We start from the raw sequence: 10,569 nt of genomic DNA, 5'->3' as shown, positions 1-10,569 counted from the left end.
TTCTTGTAAACACACTTTTTAAAAACAATTCACTATTTTACAAATGGATATAGATGAATGAAATGGTTGAATCTTTTTTACTCTTTTTTCCTTTTACAGCTGATATATGAAAAACGATAAGCATGTTCTACTGTGACGATGTTGGGAGCCTACGATTCATTGGCCTTTAAACAATGGTCTGCAATGTGTTGTTCTGATTTTGCTAGACAAAAATAAGCGCAACAGACTTTGCATGGTTGTAGCATCAACCTTATAAATTGTGTTTTTTACACTGCATTGTACTTTGACATTAAAGATCCGTCAGTAACAATAGATTGGATGGTTTGACGGTTTTTTAAGAGTGTGTGTGTGTTTCTGTGGTTTTATACAAAGTGTAAAGATGAAACGAGAGAGTATATCTTTTGCAACAATAGAAATAAGTATTATTAGTGGTAAGTATTTTAGGATAGTGCACAAAGTGACATTTTAACAAATGCTTGTGTAATAGACGTCCGACACTACCTGCTTCAGCCTCCAGATTTTGGTGAGAAGTAATGTATTTGATCATAAGCAGTCAATGGCAATTTAATTATTTGTTCTCAGGCTCTCTCCAACAATACTCTAGAACTGTACTTTAGAACACTTCCATTTTTTTCCGTTGTTTAATTTTTCAGTTTTTGGTGACCTAAACTTTTCTTTTTATCTTGGGCAGATTACCACGTATCTTTGTACAATTTAAGGTTATTCACTGGACTTGACCTGCTTAAATTTAAATAAAAAGGAAAAATTAGGTTTTCTAAAACGTTTGATCAGTAGTGTAAATACGTTGTATGAGCATAACTTTGCTCCAGGGCAAAGTAGGTTAACACCCATCATTAAACTTGGCTGCTGGTAAACAAAACTCTGAACTCTGCTTTTGAGAAGGTGTAGCATTTCTTTTCATACTGTACATTCGTGGTTTACAACTAATGTGATTAGGGCTGCAACTAACGATTATTTTAATAATCGATTAATCTGTCGATTATTTTTTCGATTAATCGATGAATCGGATAAAAAAAACAAAAAAAACATTAATTTACATCAACTCAATACATACTTACATACATGTTGTTTTAGTTAATAGTTGTGTAAAGGTAAGTAACCCAAAGAGCAGATACAGACCACACACACACACACACACACACACACACACACACACACACACACACACACACACACACAGACACACACATTATTCATTAAATTATTACCATCATTGTAGTAAGTGCAAGTTAAGTTCATTTGTACACCACATTTAAACACAGCTTAAGATGACCAAGTGCTATAAAAGAACTTTAAAATGAAATTAAAAAGCACAACATGCACAAATATATACGTCAACAATAACTGATATGGGACAAAGCACAGAACATATATATGACAATAGATTGAAAAAGTAATGGGCCAAAAAAGGCGAGTGAATAAAAACGTGTCTTTAGTCCTGCTTACCTACTGTTATTAACGAGCTAATGCTAGCTTGTCATGCTAGTCAGCTGGATAACGAGTAAACACCACACCAGCACCAGAAGAGGGGACGTTACGTTCCTTACTTCAAAACGGAACAAAAGTAGGATTGTGTAGTGACTTTACCCTGCTGTTGAACTCCCTTCCTCCTCATCAAGGACTCCAACATGTTGACGTTTTAGGTGCTGAATCGTCACCGTGGTGCGCCCGTGCCATGCCGTGTCGCTTTTGCTTATCTTGCAATTAACACGTTTTCGATTTATTTAGTGTGAAATGCTCCCACACGTTGGATGACTTAGGTCGTACTGATTTCTCTGCCTCCGCCATGTGTTTCAGAACAACGTTACGGGTCTCTCCGGTCTCTCTCCGTATTTCCTCTACCCCCGCTCTGCTCTTTTTTTTTTCTTTCGCTCCGCGCCGCTCGGCACTCAACTCAATTGCTTTTATCCCCGCGACTGAGTGGCGTGTCGCGCGACACAACGAATCGATAATGAAATTCGTTGCCAACTTTTTTTAATAATCAAATTTTATCAATTTTATCGATTCGTTGTTGCAGCCCTAAATGTGATTCTGCTCCAACAGCTAGCACACACCTGCCCCCTGGATTTTTTTTATTCTGTATTATGTTGATTGAAGCCAAATTGGGCCCACATGACCGATATGGCATTTTTCTTGTGTACCAGCTACTTCTCATCTGCAACCGCCCCAGCTACATTTCTCCACCATCTGAGAGGTTTTGACTTTTCTAGTTAGCCTGGAACCGCGTGGATAATGTTGACTCAACTTATAAAATGAACCCACACAGCAAACTCTGGCAGTGTACTTAAACCTATAGAGTTAGATTTCTTGCTGTACTTCCACGGTGTAGGCAGCAGTGTGTGAAGGAATGAATTCATTGAACAAACTAATGTGATGTAGATTAGGCTAGGTTGGTTAGAAAGTCACAATATCAGTTTGTACATGTACTTACAGGAAAAAATATACGAAGAGGCTCCGATGATGTGCTTTGATGATTTATTTATCGCAACATGTAAACAGGCATGAAAACGGGTCAGGGGTGAAAAAGGTGAGAAGGATATTACCCCTCTAGGGAGAAAATTTTAAATATTCCATATTTTAAAGCATCAATCTGATGCATTTTGAGATGCATTTTTTGCCAACCAACAGTGTAATATTTCAGTATGCACTCATTAAAGTTAATTTGACTGGCAAAACAGTTAAAGTCCTTCTGACATTACACAATAATAAAAGTCATAATATTTTAAAACTAAAAAGTTTTGGATCAATTTTTACTTCTTCCAACCATATGTTAAATAAAGAGTACACATTTACATATTGCAATAATATCATAATCCTACAATGAATCATTGTGAAAACTAAACTTTACTACTTTGGCCAGGTCATCATCAAAAAAGAGAATTAGTACATTCATTGATATTCGTTGATATTAGCTGCTTTATTTACATTTATTAAAAACGTTGCATTGTTTATCTTTTCATATAGCTAGACGTCTAAACTCTGGGACGTAAATACCTGCCATGCTAATTCCAAACAGACAGCGTCAGGGCAGTTTGGGATTCAGATCGCTTTTACACAGTGGCCATCGTTAATGACAAATCGTGTTCCTCTATGAACGTGCACACACGTATTGTTTGTATCACGGTCGGTCAGTAAAGGAAGTGTCGCAGTGGTAGCGGTAGCTGTCGTTGCCGGTAACTTACTCGTATGACAGAGTGCACGGACCGAAGCTTTGTGACTAGCAGCACTTTCTTACCGCTGCTGCCGTACAGTATCTTCCTTCAACATACGCTGCAGAAGCACCCGGCTCCCTCAATCTGAGGCACCAAGTGCTAAACGGCTTCCCATCTCCACCCGTTTCCTCTTGTCCTCTATTCATACCCAGCGCCTTTTGTTTTAACTACTTTCTCAACTAAAGCTGCCTGTATCTACATGCTCCTAGCCGCGTTACCACGGAGACCACACCGGCACTGCACTCTTACATTTCGGCAAAGACCCGCCCTACTTTGCATCTGATTGGCTAGAACTCATTTCATTGGTAGGTGGAAGTTCGATGATTGGTTAAATCCAGCGCATCAAAACAAATCCCATGTGGACTTCTTAATTTATTTATTTTTCTAAAATAGTCATATGCCAGAAACCGAGTACTTAACCCCCCCCCCCTTAAACATTTTCTCATTGAATCTACACGATTCACGTAGGTCACCTATTTTGGTTTCAAAACGGCGAATTTCGCCGAAAGGTGAGTGATTTTCATGTCTGTGTAAATGTCAGTTTCGTCATATTGCACTAATAACATATTGATCTTTGGTTCCATCCTGCTGTGGACAAGTTTCACTTTTGATTTCCCTTTATGGGAAAGCCCACACCTATTTCATTCTTCTGGGAAATTCCAATCGGCAGACAATAGACCCAATCACAATGTTTGTTTACAATAATTTCCAGGTAGAAAACCCCTGCATCTAGTACATACAATTTAACGAAGCTAAGCAAACGGGGACGAGGGAACAACTAGATTTTCAAAGATGCTAGCGAAGCAACATAGTACAGAAAATAAGCACGTCAGAAACAGACAGGTTGGACCATGTGTTTAAGTACCGTAAATATCTTTAAATGTTACAATTACAGCTAAAAAAATGATAACAGAAATAAACACCAATTTCACATATTTTTGCAATTCAAATCAACTGCCATTTTTCTACCTGAAAGCGTGGTTTGAAAGGGTTAACCGGACTCGCCTTCACGACCCAGAGGCCGGACGTGGGTTGAATTCCTAAGCACTCTAAAAACCCAGGGAAAACACTGCCCTTCTGGCCATAAATCACTCATCACGTCTGTAAAAAAAAAAAAAAAAAAAAAATTCAGTTACAGTTCTGGTTTTACTGGGTTGCTTCATTGTTGTAGGTGGGGCCCCGCCCTGGCAACTCTGGTAACAAAAAGGTTGTGCTGGGTGATTTAATCTCATAATGGAGCGGCTACTTCGACGTGCTTTGATGAAAATTTACACAACAGAAATTTGACTGGTAAGTAGACAATCCAAAAATAAATGCAAAAAAATTAAGATGTGTATAAAACATGTACAGGATGTATACATGTATTGCAGAAAATACTTAATCTTTCAATAGACTAATTAAAGCAGTTTATTAATAATTCTCAGGACTATTCTGTTAAGAGATAGCCCAGAACTAAAGTTTGAGAGATTAGCAAAAACTACAATAAGAGATAAACTACAATAAAAAAGCAACAGAAAAAAACCTAAGGTAAGTGCAGAATGTTTAGTATGTGAAGAGGAAATAGAGAAAATAAATGACACCTAACAGCCAGCAAGAAACCTGATTTTATTTTTTAAAAGTTTGCCTAAAAGCTGTCAAATTAAACAAATATTTGTTCAGAGCAGTTTTACTTGAGTTAGACTTTAAAACATTAAACGCATTAACACTTTCACTAAACTATGACTCAAATTAGATGAAGATGAAGTCTACTTTTTATACATTTACGCAGACTACACTTACAACATTCTGACTTATTGTGTTTGTTTACTTTATCACTGTATCTCATTATTGTAATTTTGTTTTGTGTCCTAAAACCTAACAGACACCATAAAGCTTCCCCATTTGAATTTCTCTCCCACAGGTTTGCGGCAAAGTGACAAAATGGCAGGATCAGCATTCGGTAAGTATGGTCTGTTAGCGGAAGGAATGTGTTCACTGAAACCCATCATGACAACATAAATTAGGTCAACCACACTAAGAGGAAGTGTATAAGATGGCCAAGGGCCAACAGAATGGGGCGTGTTCTTGACACAGATTTGATAGCTAAACTGTTTAGTTTCAGTTGGCTCATACACATAAAAATGTTGGCACTGAACACGCAAAAGTTTGCGAGGTGTTGTGATCCATATATACTGTATAGGGCTTTGACTTTTGCCCAAAAATCATATTCGAAGTTCGTTTGTTTATTAATATTAATATTCGAATATATTCGAATATTTATTAATAATATTTGACCATTAAATGCCTTCAGTAAGGCTTATATTGGTATCAAACTTCGTATATGTTCTGTCCACCAGCGGGCAGTGTATCAGTCAGTAGGCGTGCAATGATGTTGTCAGAAGAAGAACATACTGCCACCAGTTTTATTAAAAGTCAGACCCTGCGACATCTGGATTAAACACAAACAGTATGCTTTCAACAGGAAGGTCGGATATTTCACCGTGGCCTACGTAAGTGGTCTGATGTTTATACTTTTGCGCTGGTGTGTGCGTCGAGCCGCGTGTGTGTGTGTGTGTGGGGAGTGTGTGTTGTGAGAGAGTGACTGTGATTACCGGTAGCTTCAGAGCGAGTAGCGACTCTAGAGTCATAGAGAGAGAAACAAATCGTCTCCCCTGTGTTTTCTGACCACGGTGAGACATCCGGAGCAGGAGAAGTTAACCCTCTCCTTGATTTTACGTGTTTACATTTTGAAATGCGTGAAAAAGCCTTGGAATCTGAATTGAAAAGAAGGTTTACAAGCAAACACATTTACAAAAAAATAATGCCCATAACAGGTTTGAAATTCGAATATTAAGGGCTGCCTAATATTCGTTCGAATATCAATATTTTCTATTATATTCGAATATCGAAGTTCGGAGTCAAAGCCTTAATACTGTATGCATCTGCTTTGAATGTTTTCAGCTGATTGAATGAGCATTATTAGTTATCGCTACCATAGATATGAGGTGGTCATCCTCTACCTCCAAGTTGACTCCCCATTATAACAGCCTTCTAAACCTACTACTCTGTGTAGCAGGCCCCTTCTAACCCATATATATGAGGCTGATAACCACTGATAACGCACCTTTAATGGCATAATAACATGAAAATGGGGGGGTATATGCTGAGCAAAGTATAGAAAGACCCAGACATTTTTCTAAGGGGTTGAGCCCAATCCAAACCAGAACTAAAGTCAAAGAGCCAAACGTCAGATCACATCTGCCAAAGTGGCCTGGTGTCTGATAGAGACGTAACAAGTAGTTAATTAAAACAGTACTGATAACATTGTAGCCAGTGGTAAGTGGCTGTATATCTGTCATGTTGTTTTGGTGTTGACGATGTTCTGCCCCTCTTAAAGCAAAATATTGATTAATGTAGCTTTATGTTCAAATTTTGATTGATTCTTTTTTTAATTGAGGACCAAAGACAAACATCCCTCCCCTGTGTACCCAAATAAAACAATCTTAAAACTAGATGTATAAGATTGTATAACCTCAAGAATAGGAGGTATTAAGATGTCCAGATTTAAAACAGTAAAATTTGCATATAACTGAATTTTATAGACCCTAAATATTATTATATCATTATACTTTTTATAGCTTCTGCAAATTACTCAATACCAAGAGCAAACATTGATGGAGATGATATTTTTTTATAAAATCCATGCTTTTTTTGTCAATAAATGAACATATTCTTATTATCCAGAAGTAGCCAACTTAGTGGAAAGAGAATTTAAAATTTGATTGAAAAAATATTTATTTTTCAATATTTATTATTTAACCCATTAATTCTGAGTCTACGTCTACAAATACCTTTCATATATTGATGTATAAACCACTGAAAAAATGGAAAAGGGACAATAATTGTAATGCTTTGGCTTTTGTTTTTTTACAGCATCTGAACTCAGGATTCTGGTGTTTGGAAAGCGACGAAATGAAAAGACAATACTAAGTAACTTCATCACAAGGGAACAATACGTTTCTGATATAAAAATACCAAAGCAATGTAGGCCTACAGTCATATATAAAGAATGGAGGGGGAAAAAATTAACAGTAGTAAAAACCTCAGATGTCTTCAGTCTGCCTGAGGACAAAGTGAGACACGAGATGAAAAAGTGCGTGGCTCTTTGCCCCCCTGGACCAAATGTAATCCTGCTGTTACTGAAGCCTACTGATTTCAATGAAGAGGACAGACAGAAATTCAAGTTCATCCTGAGTTTCTTTGGTCAAGATGCTTTTAAATACTCAATGGTCATCAAAACACAAAATGGGGAAGTCCAGAATTCTTCAGTGAACCAAGTCACCAGAGACTGCAGACAAAGGCAGCACAGCATTAACTTTGATAAGAAAGATCTTTCCCAACATGATTATCAAGAACTGATTGATCAGATGGAGAACATAGTGACTGACAACAAAGGAGGACATCTAAACTGTACTGAAGAGACTGATCCAATGACTTCCAAACCTCCTCTGAACTTAGTGTTGTGTGGGAGATTAGAAACCTGGAAGATGTCAGCAGCCAATGCCATTCTGGGAGAAAGAAAGTGTGGTCCATTTGCCATGTCATCAGAGTGTGTTAAAAAGCAGGGAGAGGTGTGTGGACGTTGGGTTTCCCTGGTGGAGCTGCCTGCCTTGTATGGAAAACCTCAGAAGGCAGTAATGGAGGAATTATCCAGGTGTATCACCCTCTTTGATCCTGAGGGCATCCATGCTTTTATCCTAGTCTTACCTGTGGGTCCCCTCACCGATGAAGACAAGAAAGAGTTGGAGACCATCCAGGACACATTGAGCTCTCGAGTCAATGACTTCACCATGATTCTCGTCCCTGTGGAGTCAGATCGTAATTCTCCAGCTGTTGTAAGATTTCTTAAGGAGAATATGCACATACAGGAGCTCCTTCAGAGCTGTGGAGAACGATATATTGTCTTTGACCTTAGAGACAAGCAGCAGGTCTTTGATGTGTTGCATGCTGTGGAAAAGATGAGCGCGGGTGAATCCAGAGGTTTCACAAAGAAAATGCTGGTCAATCCACGGGTGAAAAACGCTGCAAAACAAAAATCTGTACTCGAAATGGCTAATCATCATCAGAATAGAGAGTGTCTCAGGATGGTGCTGATTGGGAAGACTGGTTGTGGAAAGAGTGCAACAGCAAACACTATTTTGGGCAAACAATGCTTCAAATCTAAAGCCTGCCCAAAGTCAGTGACCGAGTTTTGCCGGAAAGAAACAGGAGAGATTGATGGCCGGACTGCCATCATAGTCGACACCCCTGGCTTGTTTGACACGACTCTGACCAACGAAGAAGTTAAACGGGAGCTTGTGAAATGTGTCAGCTTGTTGGCTCCAGGACCTCATGTGTTCTTATTAGTGCTAAAGATCGGCCGCTTTACACAAGAGGAGAAAGATACTGTGGAACTGATCAAGGAGTTCTTTGGCAAGAATTCAGGAGACTACATCATTCTCATATTCACAAGAGGAGATGATCTGAGAAATCAAACATTTGAGAATTACATACAGGATGGCTTTGTTGAAAAACTGATAGAGGACTGTGGAGGAAGATACCAGGTCTTCAATAACAGAAGTTCAGAAGATCAGAAACGTGCTCAAGCCAGAGAGCTACTGCGCAGTGTTGAATCAATGGTGAACAGAAATGGTGGGGGCTGCTACACCTCCGAGATGTTTCAAGAAGCTGAGGCAGCCATACAAAAGGAAGTGAAGAGAATCCTGAAGGAAAAGGAAGAAGACATACAGAGAGAGATGATGGACGTTGAAAATAAACATAAAAAAGAAATCCAGGCAAAGAAAAAAGAATTGGCAGAACAAATAACCAAAACTGAACGAGAAAAAGAACTGAAAGCCAAACTAATTAAGAAAGAGGAGGAAATCAATAAGGAGCAGGAAAAGATGAAGAGAGAAGAAGAAAAGAGAGAAGCAGAGGAAAGGAAGACAAAAATGCAGGATGAAATTGAACAAAGGCAGTGGGAACAAAGTCTTGAAGCTATGGGGGAAAAAATAAATCAAGAAACTGAAAAAAAGGAAACTGCTGACAAAACATGGATAGAAAACAAAGAGGCGTTAAGAATAGGACAAGAGACTTGGAATAAGGATCGAAGGGAAAAGTGGGAGAACCAATATCGAGAAGATCAACAGAGACGAGAGGAGGAGCAAAAACGACTTGAAAAACTCAGAGAAGAATATGAACAAGAAAAAAAAGAATATGAAAACCAAAGAAAACAAGATGAAATCAGAAAACAACAAGAGGAGAAAGAATTAATGAAACTACAAGAAACCCTTTTGAAAAATCTGGCTGTAATCAAGAACAAACATGATCAAGAGGCCAGAAAGCAAGCTGAAGAATTCAATGATTTCAGACAGAGATACACCGAGGACTTTGCAGCTGTGGCGGAAAAGCATGACAAGGAAATGGAGAATCTGAAGGAGAAGCAACAAATACACAATGACTTGATCGTACGCCAACTGACCAAACACAAAGCATATCAGAAAGACTTTGATAGATTGATGAAAAAACAAGAACAAGAAATGAATGACCTGACAGGGACACTTAAATCGCCAAACAATGAAAATCTGAACAAAAAAATCAATGAACTAAAGACAAAACATGAGGACGAAAGAAATAACTGGATACAAGAACATGTAAAGAAAGCCAGAGAAAAGACCTGTTCCATTTTATGAGCTGTTGTGTTGCCTGTAAGGCCCTCAGTTGCAAAATGACATCATCACTTATAGCCTAAAAGCATACAAGGGGGGGGGGGGCATATTCAATAGGTCCTACTGTCGTTTTACTATGATAATTAGAGAGTATAACAGGCTAGCCCGGCAGCATTGTGTGAATTTAGTGGAATCTGTAAATAGGATTATTAAATAATTTGGGCTTTATAGGGTTTACTGATTTTACAACAGCAGCGCAATTACAGCAGCACAGTTTCAAACTGTGAAACTAAGATATTAGGATTTCATTTTGTTTGTTTTTCCTTTAACATACATACATCACTGTTTTTACAAAAGCAGATATTGTTTTATTTTGTATATTCTGTTATCTTTGAAATTGAATGGCATGCATCATTAGTCCCTGCTAACGTGTCTCCACCTATATTTGTGAAATCCTATTGATTCATTACGCAGTAAGGAGAAATGAGGAGCGGTAAGGGGAGAGTTGTACTTTGCAAACACTAAAATATAAAAAATATAAATATAAAAAATATATATAAATATAAATAATTTAAAAACACGTAAATCTTGCCCTCAGATTTTTGAGGGAACTCTAGTGACTGTAGCTGGATATGCATCAGATGAAACGT

At 38.1% G+C, this 10,569-nt stretch overlaps 2 protein-coding genes across 4 annotated transcripts in view; one reads left to right on the top strand and one right to left on the bottom strand.

Moving 5' to 3' along the window:
* prdm6 (PR domain containing 6) overlaps positions 1–10,569 on the bottom strand; it is a 107,278-nt gene that overhangs the window by 54,728 nt on the left and 41,981 nt on the right. The window lies entirely within an intron of this gene.
* On the top strand, positions 4,422–10,018 carry LOC116054027 (GTPase IMAP family member 8-like). Of its 3 annotated transcripts, XM_031305309.2 has the most exons (4): positions 4,428–4,527; positions 4,658–4,760; positions 5,095–5,172; positions 7,146–10,018. In XM_031305309.2, exons 3-4 carry the CDS (start codon positions 5,154–5,156, stop codon positions 9,941–9,943), a joined length of 2,817 nt encoding a protein of 938 aa, XP_031161169.2. In that variant the 5' UTR covers positions 4,428–4,527; positions 4,658–4,760; positions 5,095–5,153; the 3' UTR covers positions 9,944–10,018. The 3 variants fall into 3 exon arrangements, with proteins under 3 accessions (XP_035852820.1, XP_031161169.2, XP_035852816.1); XM_035996927.1 differs by lacking the exon at positions 4,658–4,760 and having other exon boundaries at positions 4,422–4,523; XM_035996923.1 differs by lacking the exon at positions 4,658–4,760 and having other exon boundaries at positions 4,443–4,523; positions 5,087–5,172.

Source organism: Sander lucioperca, chromosome 2 (genome assembly GCF_008315115.2).
Source record: "Sander lucioperca isolate FBNREF2018 chromosome 2, SLUC_FBN_1.2, whole genome shotgun sequence".
Classification (NCBI taxonomy): domain Eukaryota; kingdom Metazoa; phylum Chordata; class Actinopteri; order Perciformes; family Percidae; genus Sander; species Sander lucioperca.
The sequence above is the reverse complement of the archived record's forward strand: the minus strand, read 5'-3'. Positions and strand labels throughout refer to the sequence as shown.